Source organism: Cyanistes caeruleus, unplaced genomic scaffold (genome assembly GCF_971803275.1).
Source record: "Cyanistes caeruleus unplaced genomic scaffold, bCyaCae1.hap1.1 HAP1_SCAFFOLD_76, whole genome shotgun sequence".
Taxonomy (NCBI): Eukaryota; Metazoa; Chordata; class Aves; order Passeriformes; family Paridae; genus Cyanistes; species Cyanistes caeruleus.
Genome location: NW_028255888.1, coordinates 1,599,325 through 1,621,890, shown reverse-complemented (window position 1 = coordinate 1,621,890; position 22,566 = coordinate 1,599,325). Strand labels below are relative to the sequence as shown.

Below are 22,566 nucleotides of genomic sequence, written 5' to 3'. Positions count from 1 at the left end.
CTCACTGCTACTCTGGACTGATGGAGAAATGGAACTACTTTCCATTAAGGTCCTCCAAGATGGAAGAACAAAGAGATAGAAGACAAGAATTCCCTGGAGGCATCCCAACTTCTGGACAGGATGCTGAGTGATCTGGAGAGCCGCCGTGGTGGGTTCATGTCCCTCAGCCTTCTCCTGACACTCAGCGGCCAGGGGCACATCAGGACACGCTGTGCCTGGCACAGCAGGAAGGGATCCATGGCAGCCTTGCTGCCCCGCTGCTGCTTTCATGGCCTGCAGGGCTGTTTCCCAGCCTGGCCTGGCTGCAGCTTCTCCCCAGTCCCTGTAGGAAGGCATTTGGCATCAGATGACAGGGAGCCCAAACTGCAGCATGGGCCATGCACACCCTGAGATCCTCTGAAATTTCCTGGTCTTGGGCTAGATCAGGTGTAGCGGCTGTTTGGAGGAGGGAGAGCCCTGGCCCAGCCCCAATAACCTGGATATTTTCCTGACCTTTATCCATGACTTTAACAAGTATTGCCTCCTGCAGATACCACTTCCCCTAATGGTGAACAGTTCTATCTTATCCAGCTGTCCTTTTTCCTTTCTCAAGTGCTGGAGCAGATGTTTGTGCAGATGATGGCATATGCTAGAGGAAGGAATGGCCCTGTGCCAGCTCCTGTTGCAGGAAAGGAGGAGATGCCAGGCCCAGGCACAGGAGGTAATTGCTGTGCTGGGCTCTCCCTCAGCAGGGCTGTGTGCCAGCAGCTCTTCCCTCAGGGCCTGCATGGCCCGGCAGCAGCCAATGCTGGAGGTGCCGCGGCTTCTAGGCCTCTGGAGCTCATTCCCAGCCCCTGGGAATCGGGACTTGTGCACCAACATCTCTCCCCCTGCAGCTGCTCCTGGAGCTGGCCCTAAGCATCCAGAGGCCCAAGACACAGGAGCAGCCCCGAGTGGGAGCCCTGCCGTGAGCCCAGGGCCACAGCCAGCCCTGGCTCCCAACTGGGCAGGGGATGCACTGGCCCCTTACAGGGCCTGGCTCTGTCCCCTTGGGCTGGGGGAGCTGTCACAGAGCAGGGAGGGTCAGGGGTGGCAGTGGCTGCTCAGGGATGGGTTGACCCGTGTCCCTGTTAGGAGCCACTGCCCAAGCAGCTGTGCTGTCCCGGGCTCTGCTCTCGGCCTTCTGGGCTTTGTTGGGTGGCACAGCCTGTGCCAAGGGGTGGCAAGGTGCCTGCAGGCCCCAGCTCTGGGGGAAACAGAGAATGTCCTGGCCGTATCCAGCGTGCTGCCAGCTCAGCAATGGAGCACAGCACAGGCTCACGCTGCCCATTGCTCCCACAGATGCGCTTGGCAAGTCCAATATAAATGCTGAGAAGCCACCGAGCGCCCCAAGAGTGTTCTGCCCGCAGGATGTGCGCAAGTCCTGCATGATAGGCACAGCAGTGACACTGTTCACAGTGCCACTTTCCATGGTCCTGTGCTATGTTGGATTCCAGTGGTGGAAGGACAAGAAACGGTAAGTTGTTGTTCATCTCCACCCTCCAGCTTCTTGAAAGGCTGCTCATAGTCAGGAAACATTCCCAGTGAGGCTGCTGTGCACTTGTGGGTAATCAGTGGTTGCCCAAATAACTCTGCTGAGAGTTCTGCTGCTGCCCAGGCCTTTCATTGGCCTCTTAATTGCTGGGCCTTGTCCTGGGGAGCCCGCTGGGGCTGCAGCCAGTGCTGGCTCCCACTGAGGCTGCCTGGCTAAGAGCAGCCCCCGGAGCAGCGGGCAGAGGCAAAGCAAGGTGGGCAGGAGAAAGAGCGGGGACGAGATTGCCCTTGAAAGGCAGAGGTGCTCTGGGGCCCGCTTCTGGCCAGGGACCCTGCCCAGAGCCATCCCCTGCTTGCTTGGGGCCTTGAGGGGCAGCTGTCCAGCTGGGCCAAGCTGTGCCAGCAGCTCCAGCCGTGCTGGGGAGCCTTGGCCGCTCTGGGCCCTGCTGTGCAGGAGGGTCCTTGTGAGCCCATGGCAGCTGGGGGCCTCAGCCACCTCCTCTCTCCACAGTCACCCTGCTGCAGCTCCAGCATACCAGCCAAGAAGGTGTGATTCTCCCTTGCCCCCAGGGAGCCCAGAGACTGCCTCGTTCGACAGCTCTCAAATGTGGCCTCAGAAGCAGGAGTCGACCTGGAAAGCAGAGCACCAGCACTCCGTGCCTCCCCCACGGCCCCCCAGCCCAGCTGTGAAGAGGAAGCCCCCTGAGATTCCCCCACCTCCTCCCCTCCCGAGCCAGCCACCCTGGTCCAGCTAAGACTGAAAGTGGGCCAGCCATGGCAGGGCTTGGGCCACCAGCAGCTTGGGGCATCTGCTCTTGGCTTCAAATAACACATTACCTGTGGGTAACAGCCAGAGGCACTTTTCCTACTCTTTTACCTTCAGTGGGAAGGGGTGAAGATTCTTCCCATGCCCTGTCTTATCCCTTTTGATTTTCATACAGCTGGGTGCTGGCTGAACCTTTTCAAAGAACTTTATTTATTTACACTTCATGTTTTACCCCACCTAGCAAGGAAAAAAAAATAAAAAGAAAAGATTTCTTCAGTTTAGACTTCATTTTTAATGTGGTTGGGCCACTCAAATTTTGAGCAATTAATTTTCCATGGTGCCTCTTCCCTTTTCCTTCCTATCTACAAAAAGTTCATCTGGACATGAAAATCAACAGAATTACTGAGATTCACCTCAAAGCCCAGAGGAGAATCTCACACAAAATATTCTCCCTGTATACTGCACAACAAGAAATATTCAGAGGAAAATACCGTGGCAGCTGAGGCTCCTGGAACTCCCAGAATCCTGAGCCTGCAGAAGAGGCGAACAGCCCTGGCAGAGGCTGAGGGGAATTCTCCTCAGACTCCTCAGAAAGTGTGTCACTTCAGGAGGGGAAAGCTTTTAAACCTTTGCCTTACCTTCCTCCTGTGCTAAAATGTAAGGCTCCTCCTGAGAAAATACTGAGCTACAAACAATTCTCCATTCCTCAACAAAGCTACTCAGGTGCTCAACTTACAAAGCAAAACTAAATGTGGTCAGAAATTTCCCATCAAAGCCCATTTGCAGAGAAACCCCACCATACATGAGCAAATATTTATTAGCACTTCAGTTCACTCTAAAGATTGCTCCTTTTTTTTCCCAGAGAGAATATTAGAACCATTTGCTCTTGATAGGACTCCTTGGATGGCCCCCAGACCTGGCTCCTCACCACGCCCTGCCCGAGCTGTTCATGCAGCCAGGCAGCACCACCTGACTTTGCCACCCTTTTCAGGCCTTGGGCACGGCTGGTGCCACGGTCCCCTCTGGTGCCATAGTCCCCTCTGGTGCCACAGTCCCCTCTGGTACCACGGTCCCCTCCTGGTTCATGGTGTGTCCCTGCTGCTGGAGGAGCCCTGCTCGTGCTGCTGCATTCAACAAGGCCGGTGCTACTTCCCAGCCAAAGAGACACTAAAGTCACTGCTTTGGCTAGCTCATTGGAATGAGTTCAACACTTCCTCACCTCTATCACAGATAAAAACCCACATACTCCTAAAACCCACATACCAGCAGCATAAAGTCACCTCATCTACAGAGGTGAGGAGGCCTGAGCAAACAGAAGGTCAGCTTTCAAGCACATTGGGTTTTTAATTTAGTGGAAGCACTCAGTTGTGCACAAGCCTTATTTGTCAAACTGGACTGTGCAATGCTATTCTCTTGCTCGTATTAAAGAGGAGCCAGGGAGAAATTAGCTAAGAAACCAGAAACACTTGAGGCTCAGGCCTGGCACACAAATAGAGCAGGGTGGCACCTGCCCACTTTTCCCGCATCCCTTTTCCTGACAGACAAAGGCGGACGCGGCTCCACTGGGGGCACCATGGAAAGGCTTCTGATCTGTGCTCCCGTCTAGATTGATATCAGAACATGGATTATCTGGAAGCCCTGGCACATGACAGTTTGAGATCCATGGAGAATGCTGGAGGCAAGTTCTCAATGTCCCTTTCCATGTAGAACAATGAGTGTCAGTGTGGCAAGAGCTCACTCACATGCCATCGCCTCTTGAAGATGCCACCTCCTGTAATGGTTAACAGTTCTATTGTTGTGATGTCTGCTTTGTTTGAATGGTTTCTCCAGTTATTCCCCTAAGTCATTGGTTTGCTCCTAGTTTGTATCCTCCTACCCACCTATCAATCCAACCTGCCTCAAGCCCAGCCCTTGTTTTCTCATGTTCCCCATCTGTCATTACACCCATTTGTCAGTCTTCCCTTAGGCCAGCCTCCTACCTGAACCACCCCTCTGGAAATCCCCTAATCTCCAATTCCCCATTGGCCCATGTGACCCACTCTGCTCCCCTTGTTTCCCCTATTGTATTGTTGAATGGAACCTTCCACTCCTCCCATAGTTTCTTCCGATTGGTTAAAATTTTGTGCCCTCCCTCTGGCCTCCCCCATATAAAAACCCACACTCAGTTGTGTTCTTGGTCTTCAGTCCCTGGATGCTCCAGTGGAGTAAAAGCCTTTGGAACCCATACTGGAGATCTCCTCCTCATCCTGGTCTCCACCGTGCGCCTACCAATATCCTTGTGCCGTGGAGCATTTGCTCTAAGCCGCACCTTGGGTCACCCCGCTCCCGAGTGTCACGATCCGCTAACACAAGTGGGAGTCATGAGAGGTTCGTTTGATCTCAGATTGCAAAAAGGACACCAAAGAATTTCAGTTTAAATCACAACAGCAGTAATGCGTCTTTATTTTAATGCCAGCAACAAGGGTGATGCGATAGAGGACAGGGAGAGAGAGAGGGAGAGAGGGATAAAGAGGCAAAATGCAAGGAGAAAAAAGGGGGGGGGTGGGGTTATAGCTACCAACGGACAAGACAGGGTCGCCGATGTCTTCTTCCATGGAGACATCTCTCTCAAAGAAAGTAACTTGGAAAAGTCATTTTTACAGTCTGTTTCAAAGCAAGGGGCAGCTGGCCAAGAGGTGGGGAAATTCCTCGGCTATTTTGATGAGACCCCTTGCTCTGGGAAGCAGGTGTAAGGTACAGAACAGGCCGCTCCTTACAAGTCCCTGCTCACCAGCAGGAATGAAGGCAGTGTACCTTGACAGCACAGCAAGCACGCCTGCAAACAATCGCCTGGCAAGCTTCCACCTCAACCAGGCCAGAACCCCTGCACAAAGTCCCTTGGTGTCTTCAGGGTCTCAGTCTCTGTTCTTGCAATGATTATGAGGCAGATGAGGGAAACTCTGGACCATTTCTTACAGGCCTCAGCCCATGTTTAGAGTTTGAACACTCCATCTCTCCATATTTTCTAATGAATTAAAGGGGATATTTTAGTGTATCATAGTCCATGTCCATGGCCTTACCAAAAGAACTTTCAGCCCCAATACTAAGGCATCTCCTCATTCTCCTTTCATCTGGGACTTGACTCCTTCTTTACTGACTTTGGCGTCTTCATGTTGTCTTCTACATGTCCTCACTCTGTCCTTTTTTCTCACCCAAGGGGAGGATCGAGGTCTGCAGGTCTCATCTGTGCACTGAAATAGTTAATATCTCAACCAGGCCTGCAGATGATCATGATGGTTTTTGCCTGGTCCAAAAGCCCAGTTCTATGATGAATTTCAGGCTGCCCTGGAGCTGTGCAGAGATCTCAGGGGGCCCGGCCAGAACAGTCGTGGCTATTCTGCCCACATGGCTGGTCCCAGGCCCCTGCTTCCTTCAATTTCAGCTGCGGGCCGATGGCTTCCCCTCCCTGTGCCCGGCAGCCGCTGGGGCTGCGCGGGCCGTGGTGAAGGGGGCCTGGCGGAGCCCGGCTCGGTGCAGGCCAGGGTGGAGCAGGGCCAGCCTGACCAGCACCCAGTTAACTCTTCACAGCTGGAAACAACAGAGAGCTTTCCTCGGCTTGACTGTCTTTAAAATGTGGATTTCACAGAGGAGAATCCAGCTTCTAAATGGTTTCATAGGTTGTCAATTCTCAGAGCCAGCCAGCTATTGATTTTGCTAAGCACAGAGGAAGCTCTTAGCAGCCCCCTCCTAGAAAAAGCATTTGCATGGGTGGCTTCTTCCCTCCTCACCAACTATCAACTAATACAAACCAGCACAGACACTCACGGTGGAACAGGAAGCAATTTTGAAGCAATTGTTTTAAAGCAAAATCAGTTATTGCACAGAGATTGATGTTACTCCCCCACACCACTGGAGAGACACAGTGACTCCACCACCTCCCCTCTGGCCAGCCCATTCCAATTCCCAATCAGCCTTTCTGTGAAGAACTCCTTCCTATTGTGAAAAACGAGGTTCACTCACTTAATAAATTATAAAAGGTTTAATATAAACAAAAAGACAATTAGGAGACAAAGACAATAAAGCAAAGGGTTAAAACAGCCAGGGTATCCTGGTGCGTTGCCAGGAACACACCTGATATCTTTGGAACACTCCCATTCTGCTGTGGGGTTTTAATGCATATTCATATTTTTCCAAAAAGTATTTTTCATGTCTACGCCCTGAATCTGCCTTTTTAGAGCATGTGTCTTACAGATTTTATTTCCCTTTAGCACATTTTTATTTGGGCTTGGCTTCCTTCTTCTGCAGGCGGTCAGTGTTGATAGCAGCCTGGGCCCCATCATTTGTTTCCTGGAGCTTATCTTGCTTTGCACAGACAGGACATTACCCTAACGTCCAAAATTCTTCTTGACCTATGCCTAAAACTTGCTAGCAGGAGAAAAAGACATTGCAAAAGCATAGAACATACAGCATTCATCTTAATACTTGCAAAAGCCAGTATCACAACATGGATTTATAACAAGGTACCCTTTATTGTCCACTGTATTTTTGATCTAGTAGTGGCTCTTTTTGTTTTGTCCTATGTACTAAGTGGTCTGTTTAAAGTCTGATGTCTGTTAATCCTTTGTCAATTCAATAAAGAATTCATTTTATAATAAACACAATCAGCCATTCTTAAGAACTTGTGAATGAGTGACATTTGGGGTGCAGGCTGCCTCAAAATGAGCTGCTGCCACAAAGCTGAGACAAAGGCAGAACTTGTCTAAACTTGTCTCCATTTGTAACAGCAGAGCCCAAACAGAGGCGGAGGAAGAAGGAGCAGGAGCTGTTTTGTGGCCATGCCCAAGAGAGACTGGAAGGATGCCCTCCCTCTGGTCTCACTTGCTTGGCTTTCTGACAGGCTCTGAGGCAGGGGCTGCAGTTCCTCAGTTGTGGGGCCCAGAACCAAGGCCGGGATCCCGGCACTGCCTGACAGCGCTCCGGACGCCGGCACGGTTGTGCGTCCTAGTCTCAGCCACTGTGCTGCTGCTTCATTTGCTCTTAGACACACCCACAGCTCCCTGTTAAGCCCAGATGCTCTCTGGTTCTGCCCTCTTCCTGATCCTGAGCAGGGATGGAGCATTACTGTGCTTTCAGGAAGCTATTCTTGAAAGCCTCACGCATTCTAAGCTCCTTTGCCATCTGTGGATGCTTGACACAGAACCCCACACAGTGGGGTTCAGGACATACTCAGCTTGGCTCTTCCAAAATCCAAGGCTCAGGGTGCTCAGCAAGACCTTTAACTCCACAATGTTGTGGAACTGGACCTTCAGCACAGGGACCTATCCAGCCTGATCTGCGCTCGTTCCTCTGCATCTCTGAACAAAACACAGTGCAGAAGAGAACAGCAGGAGGGGCCCGTGTGTCTCAGGGCTCAGGATTTGTGTCACAGAACTCCAGAATTGTGACCCTTCAGCTCCACATAGATGCAGGTTAAGTGAAAAAGCCAAACTGTTTATTGCTGGAAGGCAAAGCAAAGGGATGAGCTGAGAGGCAAAAAAGGGGGTGGCACAGTCTGAGGGCTGGGGGGATGGAGCTGTCAAAAGGGAGGAAGAGTGGAAGGGAAAAAGAAGGAGTGGGCAGTGTCTAAGGGCTGCAGGGAGGGAACTATCTACAGGCAGGGAGAGGCCTGAAGCCACATGAGCTTCCCACAGGCTCAGCTGTGCCAATCATTAGCTGTGCCTGGAGCTCCAGCTGGTCTCTTCTGGTGTCAAGGTGTTCTCATCTTCCACGGCATCTGGAGGTCTTCAATGAACACTGTTTCTTCTGAGCCAGCAGATGAGTGTACTGCTGCAGCTCTTTCACAGAATATCAGTTGAACTACTATGTTTGTCTGGGAAGGGCTGTCATTCCTCCTCAGGGCTTAAAAGGCTGGAAGAGAGAGGAACAGAGCTACAATCAGAGCCCGCATCTGTGGGAATCCTAGGAGAATGTCCTGCCAAGGCCATCCCAGCCTGCTCTTGCCAGAGTTACAAGAGGGGAGTGGACAACGGGATCAGCTGCAAGGTCCTGGTCACGAATGCACACCCCCCAAATCCCCCGCCCCGCGTCCCTGAAATCTCTCTGTGCTCTGCCCACACCGCCCCTTGTCCACACAGGGAGCAAAGCCCTCAGTGGCCAGGGCAGAGACTGCAGCTCCCCCCGCCAGCCCCCACGGACAGCACTCACTCACCCTTACTGAAGGCCTAGAGCTCTTCCTGCTGCCCCCTCATTGGCACCTCGACCATCTCTGGGAACACAGAGCCTGTCAGGGCCCCAGCGGCACAGCTCCCTGCCAGCGGCGCTGCCAGCCCTGGGGCCACACGCCCTCCCGCCCCCGGCAGGGCTCAGCCCGGCCCCTTGCCGCATCCTGACTCAGCCCAAGGGCACGGCTGCCAGAGGCCGGCAGCAGCCCCAGGGCAGCCGGGGCTCCAGGGCGCCGGGCCCGGATGCCGCTGCCGGGGCAGCAGCCGGGGCTGGGGCCGAGCTGCGGCGGGGCGGGGAGGGAGCCCAGCCAGGTTCGTGGCTCACCGATGAACCTGATGGCCGCCGCTCGCAGGGACTCCTGTGGGCTCTGCAGGTACGGCAGGGCCCGGCGCAGGTGCTCAGCTGCTCGCCTCTCGTCCTGTGCCAGCTGCAGAGAGCGGCAGGAGGGAAGGGTTGGTGCGGGCTGTGCCCCTCGGTCGGGCACTGCCTGCGGCCAGCCCCGGCCTCCCGTGCCCGCCCAGCCCTGAGGCCCGGCCAGCAGCCGCTGGCGCCGGGCTCTGGAGGGGGCAGAGGGCCGGGTGCTGCCTGGGGAGCTGCGGTGCCGACCCGGCCCACAGCCCCAGTGGGCCAGGGTGAAACAGAGAAATTAGGAATTAGGAATCATTTATAAAAATTGCCTTGAGTAAAAGAAGGGGCTACAAAACCCGTGTGAAATGCTGACTGCTCCCATAAGAGCAGGAAGAGAATTAAGACTGCAGGATGAGATAAAGAGCTAGAATACGTAAACAGGATGCAAGCATAAATGCACCATAGGATGAGGGGGGTTCCTTGGATTCTTTTGGACCCCTAAGCCACAAGAAATGGAAAGAGAGGGTTCAAAAGAACTGAAAGGAGCATGCACAAAAAGACAAGGTGAAAAGTTCAGCTGCAGGAAAATTGCTGACTTCAGCCCTAAAGACCCCCAGACGACCACCAGAGTGACCAACAAGGAGCAGTGCGCAGCTGCAAATAGGCGTGGAACTAATTTTAGTATGAAGCAGGGATAGGCAGGGTTAGCAAATGAATATGTATTAGGCATACTGTGTAACCCTGGTTTGTAGAGAATAAAAAGGGAGAAACAAGTCTCCAAGGTGTGCATGCTTTTGGAGGAGATATCCCCCATGCACCTCAGCACTGAATAAATTCATACCTACTCTCATAACTACTCTGTGAGTTATAGAGTTTTTCTATCCGCATACCAAGGGCTCCATTGGCACCCGGCTCGGGGCCACGGGAGCCTGGAGAAGAACGTGTGCAGCCCAGGGAAGGGAGCGGTGTGTGCGGCGCAGGCTGGCGCCCCTGGGTGCGGCACTGGGCAGGGGCACAGATGCCAGCACCACACACTGAGTGCTGGGGCCAAGGGTCTTCTCCAGGCTGAGGCTGGGGCTTCTAGGCTGTCCTTACCAGACACTCTGCAAAGTTCGACAGCTGCTCCTTCTTCATCAGCTGCTTGAGATTCCTCCTCTTTAGGAACTCGGCCACACGAATCAGCGTTTTCCGAGAGGCCTGGAGAGCAGCAGAGATGCAGAGATGGCAATGCAGCCAAGGGCACAGGACTCTTGTCTCGGTGACAGGGCCCAGAGGAGGCTGCAGCCTGGGAGGTTCTAGGGCATGAGGAAGCCAATGCCCCTCCCAGGGATGCACCAGCATCACACAAAACCTGACCTTCGCCACATGCTGGTTCTCATCATAGCAGTGGATGAAGAGGGGAATCAGGCTCTGGCTTAAAATCTTCTCCATGGGCTTTTTTCCCTCATCCATTACCAAGTCCATCATGTTGAAGAAGAGGTCAAGGGAGAGCAGCTGCACATGGCTGTGGTCCTGAAGGAAGAGAAAAAGAACTTAATACCAATTACTCCAGGCTCACCTGGGTGAAGGCCCAAATATCTGTCAAGCACAAAGTTTTGTACAGCAGCCAGTGCTCGTGGCTGGGGGCACAGAGCCTTACATGGTCAAAGAGCAGCAGGAGTGCCTCAGCCAGCTTTGGGGCAGTGGTACTGGATATCAGAATGTCTTTGTTCTTGAGCATATTAGTGAACACATGGAGGGTCATGCCAACCACATCTCTGTCTGCATCACCCAGCAGCTCCAGAAGGCTTTGAGACAGGCTGCACATTCTTATGGCCTGTGTGGAAAACAAGGCTGTGCTGGGAAACCATGAACGGCCCTGGCACTGCAACCCCACTCTGCTGCCGCTGGGCCCAGAGGCCAAAGGGCTGTCCCAAAGCACTCAGGCAGGTGAGGCAGGAGAGCTGGGAGCAGCTGCCTCAGCTCCTGAAGCCCAGCCAGCACAAGGAGCTGCTTTCCCCAGCACAGCTTCAGCCGCTGCCCTGTCCTCACCATCGAGGGATCCTTGCTGAGCACCATGAGGCCTCTGAGCGCCAGGCGACGCCTCTGCCTGCACTCATTCTGCAGGTGCATTGACATGATCTCCAGGATGCTGTCACCACGTTCACGCAAGTCCAGGCAATCCAGGACCTGAAAGGCACAGGGCAGTGACAGGGGACCCAGCTGGCAGGAGCCTGGAACCACACAGGGCTGGGTCCAGGCAGCGGCACAGGGAGCAGGCACCGTCCCAGGCAGCTGTGGCTATGCAAGGGCAGAGAGCTGAGAGGCAGGTCAGTGAGGTAGTGCTGGCCATCAAGCTCACCTCCACAAGGAATGGCAGGAAGGGCAGATCCCAGCATGGCTCCTCCCTGCTGAGCAGCCGGAGCAGGCGGAGTGCAATCCCAGAACATAAGGATAGGGAGGCACCGTGCATCTCCCTGGAAGCGGGGAAAAAGGCACAAAGACCCTGAGGTGGGGAGGGCAAACCTCTCCTAGGAATGACTCACTGAGGTCTGGTCTTTCCTCAGCATCCCTGGAGGGACTGTGGGTACTTTGGGAGGTGGCTCCTTCTGGGCATCCTCTCCTGGCCTTTTCCAGTCTGCTCAGCCGTCTCTCAGTGACCCTCTGGCCCAGGACCACAGGGACTGTGGGGGACACCTCAGGCACCGGGCACAAAAGCTGGAGGTAGTGGGGAGAAGGGGGTCTCACCTGGCCAACAGACCCACGGCATAGTGCTGGGTGTCAGCACAGAGCAGCGTGTCCCAGCCACGCTTGCGCTCCATAGCCATCAACTCACTATCATAGTGCAAACAGCAGAGCAGAGCCTTCATGGCCTGCACTGCAAACCTGTGTGCAGAGCAAAGCCCAGGTCACACTGGGAAAACTGGCAGTGTCTACAAAGGCATGGGAAGGACAGGAGGACTGGCACCTGTTGGGGTTGCTGGGAAGGCGGTGTTCCTCCTGGCATGCTCTCCAGAAGATGTCAACTTCCACTGGTGGCATCTGCTGGGTGGTGATGACAACATGGAACAGCAGAGCCACAAACAGGCGGGCGGAATAAAGGATCATGGCCTCGTGGCACTCAGGCACTTGGATAATCACCCAGAGCACCAGAGTTGCCTGCAAAAGAAGCACCCAAAGACAGTGCTCAGTGCCGAGGTGTCCATGGGGCAGGGTCCAAGGGGAGACGCAGGGGGAGCAGCGGGCCCGGTGTCCCCTGAGCCTGCCCCTAGCCCAGGTTTCAGCCCAGCACTCGCAGAGGCAGGGAGAGGGTGGAGAGCTGCTGGAGAGGTGATCTGGGACTGAGCAAGGGCCCATAAACTCACAGCCAGGGAAAAAACAGTCTTGTTGTCCCCATCGGAGGTGCACATGCTGTGCAGAGGCCAATCCTCCATCACACAGAGCAGTGTTGCCAGCACTTTCTCCATTGTTGGTCCTGACGAGGCGATAGTTCTCCACATCATTGCAGCAGCTCTGTGGGATCAGAGCTCTGTGTCAGGGGTGTCTCAGTCATAGCACCATGACCTATGCAGCTGTGGGAGCCCAAGTGACAAAGCCCCAGTGCCCTGAGGGGCAGGGAGGGAACATTGGCAGCAGCCTGGAGAAACAGAGGGGCCCAAGGCTCCTGGACCTCTCTGCCTGTTGGGCAGAGCCCATTGGACAGGCTGTGCAGGGCAATGGGCCCTAAAGGCTGGTGAGCCCTGAGCTCTCAAGGCACGTGGGCCCCATACCTGTCACATGATGGGGCACAGCGCAGGAGGGTCAGCACCACATCAACAGGGTGTTTTTCAGCCAGCTTCAGAATGTTCGTGGCCAGCCTGGCACCCACAGTGACATGGGACATGAGACTCTGGTGAATGTTTTTCACCATGACTGGCACCTGGAGGAGGCATGGGAAAGACTTGGAGCACTGTAAAAGGGATCAGCTTCCCGAGCTTCCCCCAAGAAGTGCTTCCCTTCCCACCACACTGTGCTGGCCTGAAAGGCTGAGGGGGCCCAGTGGCTATGGCTTGAGGGGGCACACGACCCTGGGAGGCCTCCAACCCTAGCCCCAGGCTGGGTACCTGCTGAGAAGAAAATCCTCTCTCCTCAAAGAAATCTGTAGAGGGAGCATGAATAATTGTGGGAGTGGGCATGGTGTCAGTATTTGCGATGTCCTGAGCCACTCCAGTGTCGGCGTTTGTGGTGGCCACGTCCTCAATCACTTCCATGTCAGCCTTTGCCCTGTGATCATTCATTTCACTGTCAAAGTCTTCTGAGCACTCAGCCAAATCTGGGCTGGTTTCAGTCTTTGTCATGCCCTGAGTCTCTTCATTGACAGTGTCTGTGATGGCCACACCAGTGCTGGAGTTGGTGATGGCCATGTCCTCAGTCACTTCCACGTCAGCCCTTGGCCTGTGATCATTCATTGCACTGTCAGAGTCTTCTGAGTGCTCAGCCAAGTCAGGGCTGGTTTCAGTCTTTGTCATGCCCTGAGTCTCTTCATTGACAGTGTCTGTGATGGCCACACCAGTGCTGGAGTTGGTGATGGCCATGTCCTCAGTCACTTCCACGTCAGCCCTTGCCCTGTGATCATTCATTGCACTGTCAGAGTCTTCTGAGTGCTCAGCCAAATCAGGGCTGGTTTCAGTCTTTGTCAGGCCCTGAGTCTCTCCACTGATAGTGTCTGTGGTGGCCACATCCTCAGTCATTGACATGAGAAAAGCCTCTTCCCAGTTTTCAGTCACTGCGGTGTCAAACTTTTCTGAGAGCTCAGATGAATCTGGGCTGACATCAGGCTCTGCCTGGAGCTCGGTCAGCCCAGAGTCAGGCTTGGCTGTGCTCTCAGTTGCTGTGGTACTGCTCTTTCTGCGCTGAATGGGCACAAACTTCCGGAACATCTGCAGGAGAACAAAGAGAAGCTAGGCATGTTCCATGGAGTGCTAAAAGTGCAGTTCTCAGCTGAGCAGTGACAGCAGGCCCAGCCCAGGTGGGGATGGCTGCAGGTACCTTCAGCGTTCTGCGGAAGCGGCCAAGGGAGGGGTCCTGCTCTTGGGTCCGGTCCATGGCTGCATCTGGCAAAGAGCGAGTGCAGCCAGAGCTGAGGGGCTGTGGGAGAGGCTGGAGAACACAGCCCAGCCGTGCACTCCCCAGGCAGGGACAGCCCTGGGATGCGCCAGGGGATGGAGCAGGGCTGCTGTGGGGGGTGGGGCAGCCCTGGCCCCTCTTCCATTCTGTCTGTGGGCATGTCCAAAGCAGGTGGGATGGGATGGGGCCAAGCTGGCTGCAGCCATCAGCCCTGTGGCCCAGCTCTGCCACTCACCATCCTGCAGTGGCTGGAACTGCTCCGGCTCTTCAGGCTGTTGTGCTGGAGCAGCTCCAGTGTCCTTCTTCCTTTTCCCCCTGACCACTTTGAAGAGGCTGAGGAATCTGCCTGCCATGCTAGAGTCTGGCCTTGAGGGCACCTTAAAGAGAGATGCCTTGGGAAAACTCTGAGTCAACAAAGCCCGCAGTTGTGCCTTGAAGACACCTGCGGTAGAGATGCTGCAGGAAGACTACAGGACAGCAAGTCCTGCAGTCTGGTCTTGAGGGCTCCTGCCACAATGACAGGAGACTCCTCTTAAATGATTCTGGTCACCGAGTCCCACAGTCTCACCTTGAGGGCACAGGCCAGAAGGATGGTAGATGCCTCAGGAAAGCTCTGGGTTACCAAGTCCCACAGTCCGGCCTTGCAGACACCTGCAAAAGAAAAGCCTCGGGAAGGCCACGGCCACCGAGTCCCGCAGTCTTTCCACAAGGTCACCTGTGGGAGTAAAGCTTCGGAAAAGCTCCAGGTCAGACACAAATGAGTGCGCTGTGTGGGGGCTCCTCACAGCACCACTCTGGCGCGTCCTGTCCTGTCGCATGCACCGAGCACTGTGGTGTGGCCCTGTCACCGCCAGCTCCTATGTCACCATGTGTCACAAAGGGCCCTCTGACACCCTGTCCATTTCCATCCTATGGTGACCGTGCTGCGCCGTGTCACAAAAGGCCCTTACACACACTGCCCTCTACCCTGGGGCCGCCCCCCTCCCCCCATAAGTGGCCCAGGTTGGAAGGAATCCCTTGCCCAAAGTGTCTAAGACAGCCCAACAGGATTTTTGGAACACCTCAAACCATCAGCAAACGCTGCCCTGCTCTGCAGGCTCAGGGCAGCAGAAGGAGCCCCAGGGCTGCCGATGCAGCCACAGATGGAAGGGCACGGGGCCTTGCACAGAAGCTGATACGGCCTCTTTTGGACACGTCCTGGCTGGTGACCATTCTAAACTTGCAGGTGTGACACAGACAAGGAACGTGTGGGCCAGGGCACGAATGCTGCTCTGAGCCCTGGGGCCCAGCCAGCACTGAAATCAGCAGGTGTGGCAGAGTCCCCACCGAGGCAGACCTGCCACCCCACCCGAGCCCTGGCAGTGCTGGTGCCCATCTCCTGCCCCAGAGACCTGTGCCCCTGAGGGGCTTCTGTGCCAGAGGGCAGCCAAAGCCCATGTGCATTGGGGGCTGGGCTCCTTCCTGCAGGAAGCTCCTGGAGCTACTGCTGCCCACTTGCTATCTGTCAGATGATGTTGCTCCTTCCTGGAATGAGGTTTTCCATGGAAGGGGTTTGCAGTAGCACAAAAACACCATCAGCTGCTGAGTTTCCTAGGATGGTTTGATTGTACGGAGGCACTGTCACATTTCAGTCTGATCTTCGGTCTGTTTTTCTGGGAGAAACATTAGCCCACTCTCTGATGTTCAAGGCTTCAGTTGCTGCCTGTCTGTCTGTGTGCAGCTGGTACAAGGCAGACATTTTCCCCAGACACAAAAAGTCCTGCCTGGACAATCACAGAGCTACATCTTTTTTTAATTTTAACTTTTTAAAATTTTTCCAGAGCCTGCTGGCTGTGTTCAAGGTTTTCTCCCAGTTTTCTCCCAGGTGCACATTCTCCAGAAATTGTGCTTTTACATCCTTTTGCATTTATTAAATTTACCTGCAATGACCAGTCAATCAAAACCCTGGGAAAACATGAACTTCAGGTTGAACCCAGGCAAAATATTTATCTCCCACATCTGAAGCCATGAACTGCCAAGTACTGTCCCTGCTGTCACACCCTGTCTCCTGTAAGTGTGCTGATGCCATTTCAAAGGGGTTGCAAATGAGAAGTTTTAATATTTTTGTAGTTTCCGCATTGGCATTAAAATCCTTGACTAGAAAAATCACATGTCAAAATTTCTAGGATTCTTCCATACCAAAGCTGTCATTTTCACCCTGGATTTTAGAGTGTCTGAACAGTCACACAAGGTTTTAGTATTAGACATTACAGAAAAAATCTTTGCTGTTTGGCTATATCTTTACATCAGCATGTAGTCCTGATGATTCCTTTAGGCAGGAGCAGCGAACACAAGAATGAGCCAAACAAGCTATTCCTGTGTTCTCATGTCCTGCACAGCAGTAACTGGGAATTCAAGAATGGATTCAGGAGGCAATGGGTGCACAGGGAACCACAAAGACTTGGGGATGCTGAAATGGACCAGCCTGGTGCCTGTGCCCAGGCTGCACCAGGCTGAGTCCAACTGGACGATCTAACAATGGTTGAATGGACACACCATGGGCCACTGGAGACTCCTGCTCCTAATTCTGTGAGCTACAATATTCATTTGTGATTCACCAGATTATTTTTTCATCTTTGCTTGAAATCCAGGAGAAGAAAAGGTCAACATGGAGAAGTGTTCTTCCAGTTCTAGTGACAGTTGTGTCTGCACACCACCTGTGCCCATGGCAGGGTGGTTGGAACTGGATGATGTTTATGATTCTTTGCAACACAAAGTGCTCTGGAATTCTGTGGTTCCCCAAGTGGAGAGCAAAACTGAGCTGTGTAAGTCCCTGCTTTTTTTCAGTGCCTGCTGCTTCTTCCATTGTTCTAAGCAAGTCCAGGGTTTAGTTTCAGAGCTGACGCCTCTGTCATTAAGATGCCTTCACAGAGGAGAGGGAGGACAGGTGTGGCACAAGGCTTGAACCCCATCAGTGTCTCTCTCTCACGATGGCACCAATGCCGCTGCCTTGGGACACCTGAGTGTGGAAGGCGAGCCCACCCTCAAGCACGGCCATCCAAGTCAGTCACGGGCACAGGCTGCAGCTGAAGCTGCCAAGTGTTGCTGTGAGGCTGCAAGTGAAGAGAAAGCCATTGTGGCCAACTCTGCTGAAGGCTTTTGCCAAACCAAAGGCAGCTGTGCCCACAGCCTCCCCGTTTGGCACCCGGCTGCTGCGGACACCTCACTGTGCAGGTGCCGACGTTCGGGGTGCTGCTGTTCCTGTGCCCACTCTGCTGCTGTTTCTGTGGCTCCAGAGCCTCTTCAGCAGCAGCGACTCTGCAGCCCTGCTCGAGGAGACATCGCCACCCTCCCCATGGTGGCAGCAGCTCTGTGGGCCCCGAGCTCTGTGTCAGGGGGGCCTCGGTCACAGCACCGTGGACTGGGCAGCCGTGAGGGCCTGGGCTGGTGGCCAGCCCTGCCTCTGCCCACTGCCCCTTCCTGGAGGCACCCAGTGGCCGTGGCCTGGCAGCACCCCCCTGCCCTCCATGTCCCCAGCCAGCCCAGCCTGGGCACCTTAGGCTGTCCCCACCCTCCTGGAGGGGTGGTGTCCCAGCCCTGAGGGCTTCTGCTGCAGGCCTGGGAGACATTTTGTGGAAGCACTGGAGCAGCTGGGTGTCAGGAACAAGGCGGCTGCACGGGGGCTGCTTATGGCCTCTGACACCCAATTCCTCAGGTCTTCGCACCACCCCAGCCCCTCAGGGGCCTCCTGTCCCCTTGGAGCCTCCAGCCTCCACACATCCCCCTCACGCCTTCCCATGGTTTTGTCCCGTCTGGGCCTCCACAGCCCCTCATCCATTTACAGCCTCCCAGTGCCCTGTTCCCTCAGCGTCTCCCCCAGCCTGGCCCAGCAGCAGCGCTGCAGCCCCACAGGAGCTCCAGAGGAGCTGGATCAAGAGGCACCTGGGAGCCCTCAGCAACCCAGCCAGCACCACACAGGCAGCAGGACACAGATGGCGCTTCCTGGATGGGACAGGGCTTGTGCCTTCAGCAGAACCACCAAAAGCCAAGGGGCTTCTGGCCATTTTCCCTGCACCACGGCATGCCCTGACAGGTTGCTGAGCACAAGCACCCATTTCCGTCTCTTCCCGTATGCCCTGCACACCCTGGGCAACAAAAGAAAGGTCTTAGGACTCTGTGTATTATAACATATCCTGTATTTACTGTATGTATATTCCCTATGTAAGGAAATACTTTAATAGAGTAAAAGCATGATATTTTAGTAAAAGCCTGTCTGCACAACCCAGCTTTTAATTCAGGTGACAATATTAAAGGCAGTGTCCTTGAAACTCTCCTGGAACAGCGAGAATAAAGAAAAACAATGGCATGGTGTACATGCAAAAGAATGTAAACAATATGTGTTAACCAATAGTACCTTGTTAAGCCCCGCAAACCCTGTCAGACCCTACAAAAGTGTGCTAAAGATAGAAATAAACAACGTTCACTACACCTCTATGAGGACTCAGTGAATAGTCTGAACAGTTTTCCATTGGCCTATTGGACCAAAATGTTATATATTTCTGTGCAGAGAAGAAACTCTGACTTCCACAAGCTATGGCTGACTTGTTGCTCCTCTACTAATCTCATGCCTTGAGACTGGTATCTTAACGAGCTACTTGAGCAATAAATCATCTCAAAGCATAGTGGTCTCATCCCTCATTTTTCATCTTGACACCAAACGCACACTGGAGATGTCTGGGGCCATTCATCATTTCTCTGCTCTCCAGCACTGAGGCAACGCACTCTGGCTACAGCTCTGAGCTCATGCCCATGGCAACCACTCCTGGCAATGGGGCTCCATGGAGCTGCTCTCAGGAGCCCCGTAAGACTTGGGGAGTGCCCCAAAACCACCTCAGAAACATAAGATACCCCCAAATCTCTGCAGGAACGTGGAATATCCAAAAACTCACTCAGTAATGGGCTCCCCCTTTGTTCATTATCCCCAAACTTTGACTGTCTCATTGCAGACCCCACCCCACCTCCCCAGTCCCAATCCCAACCCATCCCATCCCTGCTTGACATCAAGACCCCCTTTCCCAAGCCCTATTTCCCCCATTTCACACCTCCCAAACTACATCACATCCATCCTGCCCCACCCAATGCCCATCTCACCCCTCCTGATTTGCATCCCACTTGGCCCAATCCCCTTCCAACTCCATTCCACCTGATGCCTTCAGAAGGCTGACCTAGAACAGAGGCTAGACAAAGTTAAGAATAAAGTTTATTAAAGGCCTTAAAGGATACACCTTGGGCAGTACAAGAGCCTGGCCAAAAGTACACCCAAGATGGAGCAAAAATGGTCACAAAAATGGACAACTGATCACAAGGTCTCACATTTTTAGAAGTTGAGGTCCATCACCATACTTGGGTTCATGGTCCAATTACAGCTTCAGATGACGAAGCCCTGTCCTTCTTGTTTTCTCTCTTCAGTCCACCCTGGTTTATGCTTTTGGGCCTGAAACTTGTAACAACTGCCCTTAGTATCAAGCTAGAAAAGGAATTGTTTTGTCTACCTCCTCTGTGAAGAGAGCTCACCAACACTTAATATGAAGTTCAAAACTACAAACCTAGGCAGCGCAGAATATGAAAAATATGAAAGCTAATACTTAAGGCATTACACCCTGAGGACCTGTGGAATCCAGTAATTGTGGGTGGGAATGAATATTTTTTGGGGGGCATTGAGTGGTTTTGAGGTGACAGATCAAACTCTCTCATCTCCTTGAGTGGCAAAAGATGGAGACAAATACACCAAATAACCCCCAAAACCCTCCCATGTACCTCCCTGAATCCCAGATTCCCTTGAAGCACTAGTAAAAAGTGAGGTTTTAGATGCCTTTGATGAATCTGTTGGTTGTTACTCCAATTTTGTAAATTTTAAAGGGATGAAGATGAATCAAAGGAATATTAGAGCCAAAACAAAATCACCACCAACACACTGTCTTCCCAATGCAGATCACGGGAAACGTGGGTCATCAGGGCTCTGCCCAGCGTGGGGCCTCCCATAGGGGATGGAGCTGGAGCAGCACATGAAGCTCTTCCTTCACTCGGGGCACTCACAGGGCTTCCCTTAGTGGTGCCTCTGTTGGTGTCTGGCCCAGCTACAGCTCTTGGAGAAGCTCTTCCCACACTGGGGACACTCATAGGGCCTCTCCCCATTGTGGATGCGCCAGTGCCTGAAGAGGTGGGAGCTTTGCTTGAAGCCCTTCCCGCACTCTGGGCAGCGGAAGGGCCTCTCCTCTGTGTGAATCCGCTGGTGCTAGAGGAGACTGGAGCTGGTCTGAAACCTCTTCCCACACTCGGGACACTCGTAGGGCCTCTCCCCAGTGTGGATCATCTGGTGGATGATCAGTTGGGACCTACACCTGAAGGTTATCCCACATTCCCCACACTCATAGGGCCGTTCCTCTGTGTAGATGCGTATGTGGGTAATGAGGCTGGAGCTCTGGCAGAAGCTCTTCCCACATTCCCCACACTCGTAGGGCCTCTCCCCAGTGTGGATGTGCTGATGGATGATGAGCTGGGAGTTGCAGCTGAAGCCCTTCCCACATTTCCCACACTTGTAGGGCCATTCCCTGGTGTGGATCATTTGGTGGCAGATCAGGCTGTTGCTGTGGCTGAAGCTCTTCCCACACTCCAAGCACTCATAGGGCTTCTCCCCATCCTGAAGCTGCTCATGGACCACCAGCTCAGAGCCCTGGCTTGATCTCTGGTCACCTTCCCAGCACAGGGTGGGTCTTTCCTCCTCAGAGGAAAAGGGGTTTGGAGCCCCTCCTCCTGCGGGATCTCCAGGGCTTTTCCTCCCCATTGGATTCCTGCACTGTGGAGCTGCTCAAAATGGCCTCTTCCACGAGGTTCTGCTGTGGGGATTTGTCCTCTCTGGTCTCCATCCTCAGCTCCTTGTCTGAGGGAGGAAGGACAAGGAGAGGATGGGATTTGCCTCCGTGCCAGAGGGAAGGGGAAGGAGATCCTCCCAGTGCGTCCCCAGCAGGACGGTGTCGGCAGCGGGGTTGTCCTGCAGCCGGGGGCCAGGCTGGGCTGGGAGATGGAGCAGAAGAGAGGGGGAAAGGGGCACTGACTTCCTCCTCACCTACTTGGGTTTCCTGGGGCATCTTCCTCTTTCTCACAGCCTCCTTCTCCATCCAGACAAGGTTTAGGATTGGGAAATCCTGGTATGGGTAAAATAGGGGAAGAGTACATTGACTTTGAATGTCTCTCGGTCCAAGTCCATCTCTAGAAGTCACTGGTCATCTGGGGCCCATAAAAACCTCCCAAACACCAAAATTCAGCCCTGAAATTGCCTCCCAGGAGCTCTCCATCTCTGGTCTCTCGCCTTTGGTGTTCAGGGGTTCCTCCCTGTCTCAGCTGCTGGGGGTTACACTTGCACTCAGGTTCCCCTGTCTGCTCAGTCCCTACCCTTTTCAGGCTACTGGGAGTGCCAGGAATCCAAAAAGTTTCCCCTGTTTCCATCTCCTCATTTAAGGATGATGGGGCTTTTTGGATTCCCATGGCCCCTTCTCCCCTGATGCTCTGCTTTGGAGTGCAGGGGGTCCAAGGATTCCCCCCCGCTCCTCTCCAGGCTGTTGAGGGTCCCGTGAATTTGTGGTTCCTTCTCCTTTCTATGATCTTCCTTTGTCCCTCCTCTTCCATCCCTCCCCCTCCTCCCCCAGGAGCAGTGACAACCTCAGTGACCCATTCCCAAACCCCTCACAGCCCACGGCAGGAGCGGGGATGGAGCCGGGACAGGTCGGGATGGGCAGCGCGGGGCTCTCCGCTGCTCCCACCCGCTGGGAGATTGGGAAAATTGGGGGCAGCAGATCCAACCTGGGGCTGGCTGGGGACCCTGGCTGGGGACTGCCAACCCTTGAGGCTCCTCTGGGAAGATGCAGGAGGGGGGAACACAGAGAGGGCTGGGGGATCCCAGGAGCGGCAGCACTGGCAGGGACTGATTTGTACTGGGATCATCCTGGGATCGTCCTGGCAGTGGCTGAGATTGCACTGGCTGTGTACTGACATCATACTGGGATGATACTGGGAGCAGCTGGGACCATGTCAGGAGAGACTGTGATCACACTGAGGGAGACAGATCTTACTGGGATCATACTGGGATGATACTGGCAGTGAGTAGGAGGCTGCAGGGGGCAATTGAGACCAGGTTGGGGGCAAATGTGATATACTGGGAGTGAATGGGATCGTGCTGAGGCTGACTGGGAGAGTTGAGATCAAATGGGATCATGCTGGAAGGAACTGGGAGAAACTGGGAATATGCCCTGCGCTCCCCAGAACCCCAGTATCGCCCCCCATATGTCCCATAAGTGTGCCCCAAACCCTCCAAGATCCCCGAGTGTTCACTCAGCACCCGTTCAGGACCCTCCAAAGCGTCCCTGGATCCCTGAATGCTCCCGACCCAACAGATGCCCCTTCCAGACATGGCTGGGAATTCATCTCCCATCATCCCAGAACACAGTTCCGCGCCCAAACCTCCTGCCGTGCCCCGCGCCCAAAAGGGCCCAGTTAGAGCTCCCCAGGTTCCCCCCAAGTGCTCACGAGCCGTATACATTCGCCCCGAGGACCTGCAGCCACGGCTCGGACGCAGAAGTGCTCTCCAAGTGCTTCCCCACACCGCCAAACGCGCCTTC

The 22,566-nt window shown here is 54.1% G+C and overlaps 3 protein-coding genes across 3 annotated transcripts in view; 1 reads left to right on the top strand and 2 right to left on the bottom strand.

Moving 5' to 3' along the window:
• The window catches only part of LOC147646922 (uncharacterized), a 166,622-nt gene that overhangs the window by 8,892 nt on the left and 135,164 nt on the right, over window positions 1-22,566 (bottom strand). Inside the window, 2 exon segments of the mRNA XM_086872734.1 lie at window positions 19,124-19,128; window positions 20,033-20,591. Of these exon segments, the coding sequence (XP_086728860.1) occupies window positions 19,124-19,128; window positions 20,033-20,591 (564 nt within the window).
• Window positions 1-22,566, top strand: part of LOC147646926 (uncharacterized) — a 34,663-nt gene that overhangs the window by 3,034 nt on the left and 9,063 nt on the right. The gene's annotated exons all lie outside the window — the stretch shown is intronic.
• On the bottom strand, window positions 7,727-14,497 carry LOC147646927 (maestro heat-like repeat-containing protein family member 7). The gene is made up of 15 exons (XM_086872815.1): window positions 14,148-14,497; window positions 13,835-13,899; window positions 12,910-13,725; window positions 12,577-12,725; window positions 12,172-12,319; window positions 11,775-11,965; window positions 11,555-11,692; window positions 11,169-11,283; window positions 10,859-10,996; window positions 10,467-10,643; window positions 10,184-10,339; window positions 9,923-10,024; window positions 8,804-8,906; window positions 8,466-8,522; window positions 7,727-8,164 (listed from the first exon to the last, which is right to left on the bottom strand). The coding sequence occupies exons 1-14, from the start codon at window positions 14,263-14,265 to the stop codon at window positions 8,479-8,481; spliced, it is 2,460 nt and encodes an 819-aa protein (XP_086728941.1). The 5' UTR covers window positions 14,266-14,497; the 3' UTR covers window positions 7,727-8,164; window positions 8,466-8,478.

Excerpts from the sequence above, each read along its gene's own strand:
- LOC147646927 (XM_086872815.1), bottom strand. The coding sequence starts at position 14,265 with ATGGCAGGCAGATTCCTCAGCCTCTTCAAAGTGGTCAGGGGGAAAAGG. Across the intron at positions 11,693-11,774 it reads CTTCCCAGCAACCCCAACAG|GTTTGCAGTGCAGGCCATGA; the intron begins GTGCCAGTCCTC and ends CTCTGCACACAG. Across the intron at positions 10,997-11,168 it reads TCCTGCCATTCCTTGTGGAG|GTCCTGGATTGCCTGGACTT; the intron begins GTGAGCTTGATG and ends TGTGCCTTTCAG.